Below are 17067 nucleotides of genomic sequence, written 5' to 3'. Positions count from 1 at the left end.
AGGCACATGGATTTGCAGGTAGATATAGATCACGTGCAGGCAGAGGAGATTTGTTTATAACTTGGCATCATGTTTGTCACGGATATTGTGGGACAAAGGGTCTGTTCTTGTGCTGTACTGTTCAATGTTCTATGGTTGAATGGTGCTACAACAACAATTTCTTGCTTAACTTCAACAAGATAGACTACTCACCAGTTTTTATTGGTGGGTTGGTAGTGGAAAGAATTAACAGCTTCAAATTCCTGGGCATTAACATCTCGGATGACTTGTCCTGGGCCCAGCACATGGATGCAATCACGAAGAAGACTTGCTTTCTTGTGCGTTTAAAGAGATTCAGTATGTCTCCAAATTAGTAAACTTTTGTAGATATTCTGTAGGAAATATCCTTACTGGTTGCATCATAGCCTGCTTTGACAATTCTGAGTCTTTGCTTCTGAGTCCTCCAAGTTATTTTACACATTCCAAAGTCTCCTCCATCCTTGAGGAGCTTCGTTCAAAATGTTCACAGAGGGAATTCCGCAATCAGCAGCCTTAAGGAAGAGGATGGCTGAGTTATTTTCTTGCCCCTTGACACATTAAAGATCTCCAGATCCATATGCTGGGATCTATCAATTGAAAGCCACAGATAGCACAGTGCCCCAGAACCTGCTGGCCTCCATCTTGGATATTTTAAATGACAAGCAGGAGAGTTATCCTCAAGCCTGGAAATTCAAGTTACCCCCCCCCCCCCCCCCCCCCCCGTGATAGCCCTGTTGGAAATCTTCAAGCCAGTGTTTTCTGCCCCCTTGTGGAATATATCTGAAGGAACAATGTGTCCATCTGACAGCAATTTTCTTTCAGGTTTATTCCACAAGGGTGCAGAAAACACTGGCTTGAAGATGTCCAGCAGCAGTAACACAGTAATCACAGAGGATTTTAATATAGACTGTCAGTAGTAATTTGCACATAAATGAAATACTATTTCTTCTGTAAATGCAATATATGAATGTACTGTATCTTTTATCACGAATGAAGTATATTTTTGGAACACAAAAAAATTTCATTGTGCTTGCAATTGAGGCAGCATGATTCTAAAGAGGAGCAGTCACTTTTATACAGCACACAGTGGCGCTCTCCCTCTCCCTCTCCCTCTCCCTCTCCCTCTCCCTCTCCCTCTCCCTCTCCCTCTCCCTCTCCCCTCTCCCCTCTCCCCTCTCCTCTCCCTTTCCTCTCTCTCCCCTCTCTCTCTCTCTCTCCTCTCTCTCTCTCTCTCTCTCTCTCTTTCTTTCAAGTTTTACAGTAGACTTGACCACTGATACTGTTTCATTCTGCATTGACATTCTGACAAACGGGGATAAAAAGAAACAAGAGCGAGGTGCTTCTGTCTGCTTGTTAACCCTCAGTTTCTCTTCCAGTATGAGCAGGAGATCACAAAGCTCAAGGATCGGCTAAAGGTCTCAAGCCGGCGGCTGGAGGAATACGAGCGGCGCCTGCATGCCCAGGAGCAGCAGATGCAGAAGTTGCTGCTTGAGTACAAGTCCAGGTTGGAAGACAGTGAGGAGAAGTTGCGGCGGCAGCAGGAGGAGAAGGACAGCCAAATGAAAACGATCATCAGCAGGTCAGCCCCGCTGCAGGTTGTGGGAGCCGCAAGCCTATCTCTAAATCAGTACCATAACACGTGAAATAATTCTCCTTAATTCCCTTGATGCTATATAGGTCCAAAATAACTTAAGAGGTCAGATCAAAAAGCAGTTTTGGGAAGACAACAAACATTCCAAGGGATCATCTCCAGAGTCCCAGGTGCAATCCTGACCTTGGTTTTTTTTTGTGTGGAGTTTGCACGTTCTCCCTGTTAAGGCATGGGTTTCTTCCTGGTGTTCCGGTTCCCTCTCATATCCCAGCCATGCAGGTTGGCAGGTTAATTGGCCACTATTGGCCTTAGTTTGTCGGTAAGGATAAAATCTGAGGGGATTGATGAAAAGACAGGGAGAATAAAATGGGAATTGTGTAGATGGGTACTTAATGGTTGGGGCAGGCTCATTGGGCTGAAGGTCCTGTTCCTGCTGCATTGTGTGATTTTGTTCTATAAGAAAAACATTGTTTATAAACAATAACAAAATTGACTGAAAATGTAAGACTTTGGGTATTAAGATCCTGCCTCTGTTTATGATTGAGTGACAGCAGTTAATTCTGACAGATCCATTTATTGTTCGTTCTCACACTTCTGGTGATATTAGTACTGCAATTGAAGTTGGAATTCCAGTCAGATTATTATTGGAATAGACAACACAAGGTTGTATTCGTGAGCCATGTCCTGAGAAAACTCACAAAACAGTGCTATCTTCATGACCCACATTGGCTTTTGGTCAGAACATAAGAAACAGTAGGAATAGACCTACCTGCTCTGTTGTTCAATAAGATTGGATGGTACCTCAGTGCCACTTCCTTGCACTAACCCTGTATTTTTGTTATTGTTAACATCCAATATCTATGAATCTGCTTTGCATATAATCAACCACTGTGCCTCCACAGCCCACTTGGTGTAGAATTCCAGTTTCACTTTGAGTGAAGATCCATTTATCATGTCAGCCCTGAATATCCTTCCCTTTATTTTCAGCTGTAAATTTGGTGTTGGTTTATTATTGGCACGTGCACCAAGACACAGTGAAAACATTTGTGCATATCCAGTCATGAATACAATCAAGCTATTACAGGTACAGCAGGTAGTACAAAATGGAAAATACAAGTATACATAAGAGAATATTGCAGCATTATAGTGTTACAGTTACAGAAAAAGTATAGATTTTATTAAATGCAGGTGCCGCATTGAGGTTGGTTGTTAGATCAATACACCAGATACACCAGTAGCTTATGGTAGGACTGTTCAGTCATCTTATAACAGGGAGAAGAAGCTGTTCTTGAATCTGGTCATACATGCTTTTAAGTTTTTCTGCTACTCAACAAGAGAACGGGGAATGACGATGGTGTCACTAAATAATATACCCTTTATTCTATATCTGTATACTGTGGATGGGTTGATTGTTGCAGGGTGGTGCTGGAACATGGTGACACTTTCCATGTTTCCCCAGAAGAGAATCTACCTTCAATCATTTTCCTCTTTTACTTGTGTATGATTGGACGTGTATGGTATGATTTGGTACAGTATGCAGAACAAGCTTTTCACTGCCTCAGCACACATGACAATCCTAAACTAATGTGCATTTGTCCTTTGTGTTCAAACACGTTGTTTCTCATCTGGTTTGCAGACTGATGGCAGTGGAAGAAGAATTGAGGAAAGACCACTCAGAAATGCAGGCAGTAATTGATACCAAACAGAAGATTATTGAAGCCCAAGTGAGTATGCTTTACTGTTCAGCCAAGAGTTTTTATTGCAAACATTTCAACGCTCGCACTTCATTTTGATTCACTTTTCAAATATTTACAGCATAGCCACAGAATATGGCTTTGTACAAAATGTATTTATATTATCAGATCTGGAAACTATGAGAAATCCAAAGGGAATAGAGAACATTTGTTCCTGAAACCCAATGATTAAGGAATAAACAGACTACCATCTGGGAGATAATGGTATGTAGTGCAGAGAGAATCCTCGGGGTAAGATTAAGTTAATTACACGGTGAAGAAAGGTGTTTAATTAAGAATTATAATGAAACCCATGATAACCACGCAAGCTCTGAAGCTGTTGGGAGTTACTGCTATGAAGTCAGCAGAAACTCTGATTACAACAAGAATCAAAACACCATGGGGAACAAATGTATCTTTAGTCACAACTTGTACTCAATTTTGCAAGTTCAGTTCCTTCAGCTAGTTGAATATCCAAGGTACCATTGTCACAGATCTGTGGGTCAATGCTCATCTCAAAGTGGAGTAGGACACTGAGTTGATGAAATGTCTCCGTCAGCTACAGTTATGGAAGGGGGGGAAGAATGGAGTTAGTAACCAGCAATCAATGACAGTATCCTCAGTCTATCTGAGGTTTATCCGGAGTTAAGAATTAAATTTGAACTTGGAATAATTTTTTTAATAAAAATAATTTCAGTGGGTTCATCACCAAACTGAAAATTTTAAACGTCTATTGAGTGCAGAATTTAAGAAAGAATTTACAACTGCTACCTATGATCGGTTCTTGCAATGCAAGAGTCTTTCCGCTATATTTTTTATAAACTAATCCATAATGAAATGAACCTGAAATATAAGCAAGTGGAAAATTCAGAAATTTAAGTAAACGTTCTTCTGCAGTTGTATAAGGCCCTGGTAAGACCACATCTGGAGTAGTGTGTACAGTTTTGGTCTCCTAATTTGAGGAAGGACATCCTTGTAATTGAGGCAGTGCAGCATAGGTTCACGAGATTGTTCCCTGGGATGGCGGGACTGTCATATGAGAAAAGATTGAAAAGACTAGGCTTGTATTCACTGGAGTTTAGAAGGATGAGAGGGGATCTTATAGAGACATATAAAATTATAAAAGGACTGGACGAGCTAGATGCAGGAAAAATGTTCCCAATGTTGGGCGAGTCTAGAACCGGGGGCCACAGTCTTAGAATAAAGGGGAGGCCATTTAAAACTGAGGTGAGAAGGAACTTTTTCACCCAGAGTTGTGAATTTGTGGAATTCTTTGCCACAGAAGGCAGTGGAGGCCAAATCTCTGGATGGATTTAAGAGAGAGTTAGATAGAGCTCTGGGGGCTAGTGGAATCAAGGGATATGGGGAGAAGGCAGGCACGGGTTATTGATTGTGGATGATCAGCCATGATCACAATGAATGGTGGTGCAGGCTCGAAGGGCCGAATGGCCTCCTTCTGCACCTATTTTCTATGTTTCTATGCAAAGCAAACAAGAAATGATCATGAACTTGGTTTCAATTTCTCATCACACACCATGCAGCTGTCACTCTCCACCCCCTCCCTGATATCAGCTACTTTGGATATTACTGCGATTAGGCTCTGAGCATTTGCAGCAGGTACCATCAATCATTGCTGTTGCCTTTCTGTCTGTCTACATCCTCCAATCACAGAAGCCATTCCTTTATTGGAATGCAGAATTAATGTTAAAATCAGATCAGCATCGTCTTACTAAATGGTCGAGCAAGCTCAAGATCCTTTCCCTGAGCCTAGTTTGTATGATCTCAGAATTGCCAAATTGCCTTTTAAAGAGCTAAAGTGAAACGAAAATAAGGGCTCCCTCCAAAGCTCTGATATCAGTTTTCAATTAAACCACCAAATAAAGGTACATTATGATCATCAAAGAAATGAAGGAAGCATATTCAACCTAAAGTTAATCTGGTCCCTTAATTGTTATTAATTGGTCATAGTATGTGGGTTTAGTCCAATATTTAGTGCAAATGTTTGATCCCATATTTTACTTTTCTTTGAGAAAATTAAAAGTATTTAAATCTATTTCTTGACATGTTCTCATGTCATTTACTTGCAATTTTTTGTGATTTATAAATGTTCCAACTTCTGAATGGATAATCGCTTGAAAGATCAGTGATAAGCCTGTGTTTCATATTGATTTTTAGTTATCATTTGAGAAATCGGTCTTCATATTTGTTATTTTACATACATTCTTCATTTTTTGGGAACTGAGCATCCTTGGCAAAACCAGCATTTATTGCCAATTTGTTACAACGTACTAACATGTTTGACAATTTCTATGCTTGTGATGTAGCAAGAACAAAAGAAAGCTATAGAAACATAGAAAATAGGCGCAGGAGTAGGCCATTCGGCCCTTCGAGCCAGCACCGCCATTCAATGTGATCATGGCTGATCATCCAAAATCAGTACCCCGTTCCTGCTTTCTCCCCATATCCCTTGATTCCATTAGCCCTAAGAGCTAAATCTAACTCTCTTGAAAACATCCAGTGAATTGACCTCCACTGCCTTCTGTGACAGAGAATTCCACAGATTCACAACTCTCTGGGTGAAAAATGTTTATTTCCATCACATTTACTTATTTTATCAGCATATTTAAACACTCCATTGGTTGTAGATAGATAATAGACTGCTTCTATTTCTCAAAGCAGGACATGCAGTCTTTTATATTCACTTGATAAAGTAAACATCTCATTTGAAAAGAGTGCTTTTATTCCACATAACCTAACAATGAGTTGTTGAAGAATGGAGGTTCAGTCATTTTACACCACAATCCCCCACCAGTAAGGCCTTAAAGACTTCCCTTTTTTCCTCAACGACAGAACCAGCCAATTTCCCTAACACTCTGCTCTGCCTGGTCCTCAATCTCAACTTCTCCGACTCCTCCTGCTTCCTCCAAATTAAAGGCGTAGCTATGAGCACTCGCATGGGGTCCAGCTCTGCATGCCTCTTTGTAGGGTACGTCGAACAATCCTTGTTCCAGGCATACACTGGCCCTATCCACAAACTCTATCTCTGCTACAGCAACAACTGCATCGGGGATACCTCCTGTACCCATGCAGAACTCATGGACTTCATTAACTTCACTACCAATGTCCATCCTGCACTCAAATTCACATGGACCATCTCCGACACCTTTCTTGATCTCACTGTCTCCATCACAGGAGATAAAACTATCAACGAACATCTATTACAAACCGCGTAGGAAAGAACCGCAGATGCTGGTTTAAATTGAAGGTAGACGCAAAATGCTGAAGTAACTCAGCGGGACAGGCATCTCTGGAGAGAAGGAATGGGTGGCGCCTCAGGTCGAGACGTCACCCATTCCTTCACTCCAGAGACACTGGCTGTCCCGCTGAGTTACTTCAGCATTTTGTGTCCACCATCTATTACAAACCTTCTGACTCCCACAGTTATCCAGACACTTCTTCCCACCCTGCAGACTCTAACCCCTACTACCCTAGGCCCTCATACGTCTCCTCGGAATCCCGCAGCTCCGCTCTTGCTTCCCTCTTGTAGACCAGGGTCGCAAGCACCAGTTGTTAAAGCAGAAAGAATAGGCAAATGGAAATGTGGCAACAAAACCAAATTAAAGTGGAAATTATTTTCCATCATTTAATTAGCTGCTCGGTGAGATACTGATTAAGTCAAATAATCATAGAAATTGCTTGCATGTACTCATCTATCAATGAGCAGAGAAGGCAAGAATGTTTTTTGTCATTTTCTTCATGCGAAAGTTGGTCTGAGCTGCCTAAAATTCCATATTCTTGGTTAGTTTAGTTTTAGTGAAGTTTATTATTGTCATGTGTATCGAGATTCAGTAAAAGCTTTTTCGTTGTGTACTATCCAGTCAACGAGAAGGTTACAATCAAGCCATCCACAGTATAGATACAGGATAAAAGGTATATTATACAGTGAAGATAAAGTCCCATTAAAGATAGTTCAGAGGTCTCCAATGAGGTAGATGGTAGGTCGGGACCGCAGTCAACTGCCGAGAGGACATTTCAGTTGCCTGACATCATCTGGGAAGAAACTGTGGTGATCATTGAATAATTGTAAGGAGTATTACCGGTGAGGGAGATGAATGTAGTTCCATGGACTGATCCAGGCTCTACGCTATTGTTGCCATTACTGACACTTAGTTGAGAGAAGGACAGGAATAGAAGTCCAAAGTTTGAGGGTTTAGAGATTTCACACCCAACAGAGAGAGATGTTAAAGAGGTGGGGAAGTTTTACCGCCGATCATGGCAAATGTCACAGCTGTACTAAGGGAAGACATCCTGGATGCTCATCCAGACAGGCAATAAGAAAGATGCAGTCACTCTGATTATACTCTAGGCCTCCCAATTACCAGCAGGAGATAGAAGAATAGATACATAAAAACATAGAAAATAGGTGCAGGAGTGGGCCACTTGGCCCTTCGTGCCAGCACAGCCATTCAATATGATCATGGTTGATCATCCAGAACCAGTATCCCGTTCCTGCTTTCTCCCCATATCCCTTGATTCCGTTAGCCCTAAGAGCTATATCCAACTCTCTCTTGAATACATCAGAGGCAGATCATGGAAAGATGAAAAAGCAAAAGGATTGTTGTAGCAGGTAACTTTACTTTCCCCACCCCAATGTTGACTGGGACTTCCTTAATGCAAGCGGCTTAGATGGTGCAGAATTTGTTAGGAGAATTTGTTGGCATTCATCATAGGTCAAAGGGCCTGTTCCTGTGCTGCACTCTTCTATATTCTAATATTCTATATTCTAATAGGATTCAGAAGCTGTTTTCTTTTCTGGTAACTTTTTTTTAAACATCCTTCTGTTAACTGCTAATCACTTAACACAGGAACACAAAAATAGAAGCAAGAGTATGCCATCAGGTCATTCAAGCCTGCCCCACCATCTAATATAATCATGGACGATATATGGTGGCTTTCACTCCACTTCTATGCCAGTTCTCCATACCTCTCTGTTCCACGATCGATCAAATATTTATCCGTCCATTTAAAATACTTCTAATAATCACAACTTCCACCACCTGGTAGGGCTGATAATTCCAGAGATTCACCACATTCAGCAAAAGTTCTACTTACCTCATTTTTAAATGTACGGTCCCATATCTTGTCGTTATGTTCTTGTGTTCAAGACTCTCCCACTAAGGGAAACATCCCAATATCTACCCTGTCAAGCCTGTTTAGAATCTTATATGTTTGAAAGTGTCTGGAGCCATGATCACAATGAATGGCCTCCTCCTGCACCTATTTTCTATGTTTCTATGAATAAAGTCTTCCATCATTCTTCTGAATTCCATGAAATGCAGAACCAAAAAATTTAGTCTCTCTTGGTGAGACAACCCTTTCATTCCAGTAATTTGCCTGGTGAATCTCCTCTGGTGAATCTACCTTCAATGTTACCTTCAATCCTCCTTTAGAGAAGGGGGCCAAAACTGTAAGGGAGATTTCCAGGTGTGGCTTCACCAACAACCCATACAATTGCAACCGTGCAGGCCAAAATGCTATTTGACTTAACTACTTATTGGACCTGTTTGCTAGCTTTCTGTGATTATGCCCTAGAACACCGAAATACTGCTATACCTCACTCACTTTCAGTCTCCCTCCATTTAGATAATAATTTACTTTTTGAATTCTCTTGCCCAAAGTGCATGACTTTACACTGCCCCACATTAAACTCCATTTGCCTGTCTTTTGCCCACGCGTTCAATCGATCAGTATCTGCTTCAGTCCTCTCCTCACGTGTCATTTCATCCCTCATTATTCCCTGTTTGCTCTCAATTCTCTTTCCATTCTTTCTTGGGTTTTTCTCTTGCTCTCTGCTCTTCTCTCTAATTTCCTTCTCAATTTCCTCCAGTTACTTTCCATCCTTTCCTTCCATCCCAACAAATGCCCCCTCCCAGTGGTCCAGCTGAGGATTGGCATGTCGCTTTTGGTGAGGTCAGTGGCTTTAAGGTCACTCAATCTACACTCCCACATCCATCCTGCTTCAGTACTTGGAATAGTTAACAGCTACATTGACACCACCTTCGGCTTCCATCATTGATCGTTTGGTAGCCTCTGAGTGATAATGGATGAAGACATACCTTATTCCCTCAATTGTGTTACTATCACAAAACTGCCATGTCTTCAGAAAGTAGCTAAGATTGCTGAATATTGCCCGTGACGTGTTCACTGTATTGATTACAGGTCAATTGTGAGGATGGGATGAGCATAACAGGCAAGTAAGATTCTGTTTTCTAGCCAAGCAGTCACAGAGATGAGAAAAACCCACTGGTCCCTCCCCTCTCTCCAGCTACCATTGTACGGCTTGTCATTGCACGTTTTGACTGCCTTTTTTTTCTCTCACTGCACCATATCTTTTTTTTTAGAAGAGCTACAGTGGCTAGACAGTGAAATTTCAAAGAAGTAGATGGTGTCAATATGCAGTAGCTGATTTAATCACGGCTTAGCAAAAAATGGTGTCTCTCCATGTGGCCATGGTAAACACATAACAGACCAATTTTGCTTTCTCTTCGAACTGTTTTCCCTTAATGAGAAAGAGCTCAGTCTACAGGTCCCCTTGGCATTGATAAGTCTTTGGTCAAGTGGCTATTTGTTATTGAGAGCGGAGCAAGTGGATGCACACAGTTCAGTCTTGGGAAATCATGAATGCCAAGTCTAATTCTATCCAGTAGACACTCTGACTAGCCATGAGAAATGGGCCATGGGTGAAATCAGTTAACCAAGGATACAGCATCAAATCCAGGACCTTTATGGCTTACATAAATCATTAACAGGGCTTGAAAGGTATTTGTTCACTACATCTATCCAGGAGTCCAGCTAATTTCATCAAAAAAAATTCAAGTTCTCAATGCTGAATTTTAGTTCCAAGATATCAATTGAATTTAGTTTCCTTTGGATAAAATAGAAAGTTTGTTTACATAAACATATCAGAACGTTTTTGCAGTCAGACTCAAGGTGGTGTTAAGTTGGTCTCAACCAGAATGAAGTCAAGTTGCTATATTCGGGGAATTATAAACCAGTTAGCCTGACATCGGTGGCGGGGAAGATGCTGGTGTCAATTATTAAAGAAGTAATAATGGCGCATTTGGATAGCAGTAAAAGGATTGGACCAAGTCAGCATGGATTTATGAAGGGGAAATCCTGCTTAACTAATCTTCTGGAATTTTTTAAGGATGTGACGAGTAAAATGGATGAAGGAGAGCCAGTGGATGTAGTGTATCTGGACTTTCAGAAAGCCTTTGATAAGGTCCCACACAGGAGATTAGTGGACAAAATTAGAGCACATGGTATTGACATGGATAGAGAATTGGTTGGCAGACAGGAAACAAAGAGTAGGAATAAACGGGTCCCTGTCAGAATGGCAGGCAGTGGCGAGTGGAGTGCCGCAAGGCTCGGTGCTGGGGCTGCAACTATTTACAATATATATTAATGATTTAGATGATGGGATTAAAAGTAACACGAGCAAGTTTGCAGATGACACAAAGCTGGGTGGCAGTGTGAACTGCGAAGAGGATGCTCGGAGGTTGCAGGGTGACTTGGACAGGTTGAGCGAGTGGGCAGATTCATGGCAGATGCAGTATAATCTAGGTAAATGTGAGGTTATCCACTTTGGCAGCAAGAACAAGGAGGCAGATTATTATCTCAGTGGTGTCAGATTAGGAAAAAGGGAAGTGCAACGAGACCTGGGTGTCCTTGTACACCAGTCACTGAAAGTATACATGCAGTACAGCAGGCAGTGAAGAAAGCTAATGGCGTGTTGCCCTTCATAACGAGAGGATTTGAGTATAGGAGTAAAGAGGTCCTTCTGCAGTGGTTCAGGGCCCTGGTGAGACCACATCTGGAGTATTATGTGCAGTTTTAGTCTCCTAATTTGAGGAAGGACATCCTTGCTATTGAGGCAGTGCAGCGTAACAAGGTTAATCCCCGGGATAGCGAGACTGTCATATGAGGAAAGACTGGGCTTGTATTCACTGGAATTTAGAAGGATGAGAGGGGATCTTATAGAAACATATACAATTATGAAAGGACTGGACAAGCTAGATGCAGGAAAAATGTTCCCACTGTTGGGGGAGTCCAGAACCAGGAGTCTAAGAATAAAGGGGAAGGCAGTAGAGTCCAATTCACTGGATTAATTTAAAAGAGAGTTAGATAGAGCTCTAGGGGCTAGTGGAATCAAGGGACATGGGGAGAAGGCAGGCACGGGTTACTGATTGTGGATGATCACAATGAATGGCGGTGCAGGCTCGAAGGGCCAAATGGCCTCCTCCTGCATATATTTTCTATGTTTCTATTCTGCCTCAGTGCCCTTAGTTTGGGAAAGGCATAATCCATAATTGCACCAGCTCCCAATGGCTATCCAGCAACAGGTGTTGGAAATAATTAACTCTCATTTCCCTCGATCAAACAGCACAGCAGCATTCATTGCACAATACCTAATGGTATGAATAATGAAGATTCAAGTTGATAAATACTTTCATTTTTAGTTGAATGCATAATTTTATAGGAATTACAGTTTTTCTTTCTATGTCAATTCTGAAATTGTGCCTCTTTTTCCAAAAAAATATGTTGTGCATCAAATGACATATTGATACAGTGCATCTATGAACAGTTTAAGTGAAAGGAGCACATGTAACAGAGATGGAATACTGAACTAAGAGTATGCGATCCACATGGAGGGTTCCTTCCACTTCCACTCTGGAGGGAGAGCATCACTTTTGGTTGTTTATAACTGTTATTTCATTCTTCTCGTCTCCATTTATTGTGTTCTAAATATGCATCTTCTCATTTTCCATGCCAACCAGTCACCAGAGTGCTTGGATAATCATGACCTCTTCAGGACGAATCCAACTGCTCCCTGCTGTAGAAATACAGTTTTCCAATATGCTCTTGTGCAAATAAAATGCATTGTTAATGCAGTCGGGAGAATTTAGAGTCCTTGCATTTCCTTACATTTGTTGTCTTTGGGATTTGTGAAAAAAAGGCATGTCATGAAAGTTGTGTATAACTTCTCTGTAGGCGTGGATGACATATGCATTTAGGTGCTTTAGATGGGGTCTGCATTGTTTCTTGTAAAAAAAGAACTTAAACAATGGAAGAAAAAATACTTGATCCATTACAGCAGATTGCACTTGGGACAGAGTTGGACCAGAGGATTTTTTCAGGCCTTTTTTAGAATCCAGCTTTGGCCGCTTCCTTCCTCCTCTCTGTGTTGTGACTTCTCCCTGCTGATAATCTCAAACAATAGCTTGGTTATTTGTTTTATGTTTTTTTACTGCTTAAAACCATTCTTGCACACTGCTGTCAGTGAAATTCAGTTCAATCCCAGCTACCAGTACTTGACGTGCTTTGGTTTTCTCGCAGGAGAAACGAATCATCACCCTGGATTCTGCCAACTCTCGGCTGATGAACGCGCTAACGCAGGTCAAGGAACGTTACAGCATGCAAACTCGCAATGGGATCTCCCCAACCAACCCCACCAAGCTGTCAATAACAGAGAACGGCGAATTCAAGAACAGCAACTGCTGAGGGGGAATCTGGATGTTTCTGGCCAGACTCACATAGACTTAGCTTTCTGAATTCACTCTTGATTTATTCACAGGTGCTGCTAAGACTGTTTTTTAATGCTTTGGATTGTAAGAGATTATTCATGGGACAATGCCTAATACACCATGTACACTCTGCAGAAGTCTTACTCCACTGTGGAAACTGTATGAAACTTGTACAGAAATTAACTGTAAGATTGTATTGGGGTAAATAATTGTAGAATTTAAAGCAACTTTTTTAATTATTTCTGCCAGAATTCCTGCTCTGGAAGATGTTCCAAAGAAAAAGAGTAGAGAATGGAACAATTATTTTACAAGAGTGGAATTTTCAATTGTTGTGTATTTTCAAGTTTAAATTCTTTGGCTAGAGGGTGTATATATCTAACTAAGAAGCACATAGAGTGAAGATAGTCTGTAAAAAAAAAAAGAAGATAAGGATATCCGAAGAGTCTGCTTCTTTAATTAATACATTACAAGTTGGTTACTTTCAGGGTAAAATGTCCCATAGTCAAACTGAGATATTTTACATGAGGGTTTTTTTTTGGCTGAAAGATCTGCCATGAACAAAAACAAGACGTAGATCATATCATCTTAGAAAAAAAATTGTTTTTAAAATCAAACTTTTATCACATTGAAGTATTCATGAAGACTACATTGGAGGAAATGTTTAAAAAATACTTGTTTTAGAAAACTTATTAAAAAAAAGCTGCCGTGTGTGTGCACGTGCGTGTATACGTGCGTGTATGCACTTGTGTATGTGTGTGTGTGTGTGTCCGTGAGAGAGCGAAAGAGAGAGAGGGAAAGATGATCACAGTGGCCATTATCTATGGTTGTACAAAGAGAACGAATTTGGAAAAGCAAGTGAATGTTGGTGAACTGATGATGTTGCCATACTGGACAAAGGGAACGATAGTAATGCAGAGCATGAGTTGCTAGCACGCTTTGCTTTCTTAAATCCATTCATTTTCCAAATGAATCTCCTTAGTTTTTTTTAACTCAACTTAACTAGAATAATGTTTCGCCAAATTCCGTTCCTAACTAACAAATCTGAATGTCTCATGGAGCTGTTCTGTAGAAATGTTCAAGCTACAAAGTTGCCCCTCCTCCAACCAACTGCTGGTGGGTTTTGACAGTTGCTGCTGCTGTTTTTGTTGATTGAAGATGTGAAGAGTGTGAGTTGAATCCCAAACTATTGACTCACTTTTGATGAGAACTGTTGCAATGAGACAAAGAAAATAAAATATTGTTCAAAAATGTTTTATTTTTATTTTTAATATCTGTACCTTTGCTGTATGCAATGTTGCATGCAGACTTGAAAGAAAAAAAACGACTCAGCAGGCATGCATTTATCAGGAAAAGGGGACAAAAGTAAGCTGAATAAGATCAAAAACACGGACTAAATTACATTTAACCCGGTCTGTGAAAATAAAACACTGCAGATGCTGGTTTATACCAAAGATAGAGACAAAATGCTGGAGTAATTTAGCGGGTCAGACAGCATCTCTAGAAAATGTTTAGGTGATGTTTTGGGTCGGGACTCTTCTTCAGATCTGTAACCTCACCCATCCATTTTCAACAGAGAAGCTGTCTGACTGCTGAGTTACTCCAGCGTTTTGTGTCAGCAGTTTTCTCCAAGTAAAGCATTCACATACTCTGATTTGTGAATAGAATCACAGCCAGCCAATGCAAATATCTCCTGCAATTGTCTGTGGGTAAAGTTTAAGCTGAAACGTTGCACTTAACTGCTTGGACATTTGAAGAGTCTAATAATGAGCAAAAAACAAAGGGCTGGAGGAATTCAGCGAGTTAGGCAGCACCTGTGGAGGGAATGGACAGATGAAGTTTCAGGTCGGGACCCTTCTGGATTAGGTGGAGAAAAATGGGAAAGAAAGAGGTGGGACTGGAATAAGGCCTGGCACATGATAGATGGATATTGGTGAGGGGGGGGGGGGGGGAGGACACGATAGGTGGAGTAAGTGACAAAGGCTGGAAGTGAAAAAGAGACTAACTAAAAGGTGTCGGATAAGGAGAGGAGGAGTGAAATGTAAAGCCAGAGAGAGAGAGAGATATGGGGGAAGGAGGAAAGATGGGGGATAAAAAGGGAATTAGTGATGGGAGAAGTGTGGACGAAGGAAGGGGAAGAAGCAGGGTGACTTGGGGGGAGATGAGGGATAGTGGGAGAGTGCATGCACACCCGGGAGGAGGGGAGGCAAAGGAAAGAGGTGTGGGTATTTCTTGAAATTGAAGAAGTCATTCTTTATACTGTTGGATTGTGAAAAAACACCCAAGTGGAATATGAGGTGTTGGTCCTCCTGTATGGAGGTAGCCTCACTCTGGCAGTGGAGGAGGCTAAAGATAGAAATGTCCGTATAGAAATGTGAAGACAAGTTAACTCCTATACTAACAGTTCATACTATAAGATTTACTTTGCCTCCATTTTCATTGTTTAGCGAAGTAATTTCCTAATAGAGAATGAAGGAAGGAAATCTGTTCTTGGATGTTCTGTAATGTAGGTTTAGGTGTAACTAGGGATGAGCAATAAATGCTGGCCTGGTGGGAAGGTCCACGTCCCATGAATGAATGAAAAAATAGATGCTCATTCAGTGTATTAATGCGATGTCCCGAATAAACACCTAATTGAAGAAACAGCATGGGAATTACCTGGCTTCAACTGGTGAAAAGGTAAACTGTATGCGCAGGTAACCCCTTGTCAAATGTGTAATGAAAGATGAATGTGATGTGAATCTGTAGAAACAACAAACTGCAGGTGTTGTTTGCCAAAAAGGACACAAACTCAGCGGGTCTAAAAAAGGCTCCTGGCCGCATCGTCACCTCTCCATATTCTTTAGAGATGCTGCCTGACCCGATGGGGTACTCCAGCACTTTGTGTCCTTTTGTGATGTGAATCTATTCATATTGAGCGACTGTCCCCACTGATTTAAACAGAAGTAACCAACATTAACTATCTGAGGGAGTTGGCCATCTCATAATTGTCCACATCATTGAAATCAGTCTGAAGAAGGGTCTCGACCCGAAACGTTGTCTGAAGAAGGGTCTCGACCCGAAACATCACCTATTCCTTCTCTCCCGAGATGCTGCCTGACCCGCTGAGTTGCTCCAGCATTTTGTGTCTACTTCACATCATTGAAATGATTGTCACTCTCAATATTTAATTAGAATGTTGTCAGATGAAAAAATTGAGACACAGGATTATTCTCTTGCTCATCTGAAGCAATATTTAACTAACCTATCCTCTTGAAGAATCTGAGAATTCTTGTTCATTTTTTTGTTTGAGGAAGAATTCTTTGTGGTTGGCAGGAGCTGATTGAAGCTGGAGCTGACTAAGCTATCGTTCTGAAAACACACCTGAAATGTGTTTATTTTCTAATACTTATACGAAAGGTTCAAGGACATTCTCAAAAGATTTTGTATAAATGGAAATTGCATTGTACTGTGATACACCTCTCGTATTACTCAAGAAAAGCATGATTGTCGACATGGTCAGAGTTAAACAAACTGAAATAAAACCTTCAAAGCTGGTAATGCAATTACCTATGTTTGTAAAATGTGGTTTAAATGCTTGTCATTTAAGTGTGTGTTTTGTTACCTGTTTTAAATATCTTGTTTTACAGAAAAAAGAATTACAAATATATTTACATCCTATTCGCTATGTACATTCAAACAGTACTACAAAAGTCACCGTGCTACACTAACCTGACACTGGCAACATTCTATTTTGTGGAACAAAGGGCCACCTGTGTAAAATTGCCTTTGTCTCCATTTTCATTCCATTGTGGGAACAACAAAGTCTGAGGATTTTGTTGAAAGGATCAGATTGATAATGACAGAATTCTGCTTGTAGGCATTCATACTCTGAACTAAATTAAAGAAACAACAAGATGAATTGCAACAGAAGTACTGGATTAATGAGATCACCAGGTTGTGGAAACTGAAATTGGCATTTCCAAACACAACATCCTTCCCTATATTGGGGTGACCAAAACTCAACACAATACTCCAGGATTAATTGTTTTAATCAGGTTATATTTGTGTTCAAAGGGAAAAGAGAGAGAGATTGCCCTTATTTAATTTTGTTTCCTGTTACACCATAGCTGAGCAGCTATTAATAGAGACAAATTCATCAGAA

General features: G+C 40.8%; 1 protein-coding gene across 8 annotated transcripts in view; it reads left to right on the top strand.

The window, feature by feature from the left end:
* The window catches only part of rasal2 (RAS protein activator like 2), a 307207-nt gene extending 292349 nt beyond the window's left edge, over positions 1-14858 (top strand). For 6 of the 8 annotated variants that reach the window (XM_078407405.1, XM_078407406.1, XM_078407407.1 and 3 more), the window contains 4 exons: positions 1395-1597; positions 3246-3333; positions 9562-9592; positions 12739-14858. In XM_078407405.1, the coding sequence (XP_078263531.1) occupies positions 1395-1597; positions 3246-3333; positions 9562-9592; positions 12739-12953 (537 nt within the window). In that variant the 3' untranslated portion in view covers positions 12954-14858. The remainder of the gene's footprint in view (positions 1-1394; positions 1598-3245; positions 3334-9561; positions 9593-12738) is intronic. The other 2 variants (XM_078407409.1, XM_078407408.1) reach the window with 1 other exon arrangement.
* The last annotated feature ends 2209 nt before the right edge of the window (positions 14859-17067 follow it).

This window comes from Rhinoraja longicauda, chromosome 11 (assembly GCF_053455715.1).
Source record: "Rhinoraja longicauda isolate Sanriku21f chromosome 11, sRhiLon1.1, whole genome shotgun sequence".
In the NCBI taxonomy this organism is placed as follows: Eukaryota; Metazoa; Chordata; class Chondrichthyes; order Rajiformes; family Arhynchobatidae; genus Rhinoraja; species Rhinoraja longicauda.
This window is presented reverse-complemented; position numbering and strand designations above follow the sequence as displayed.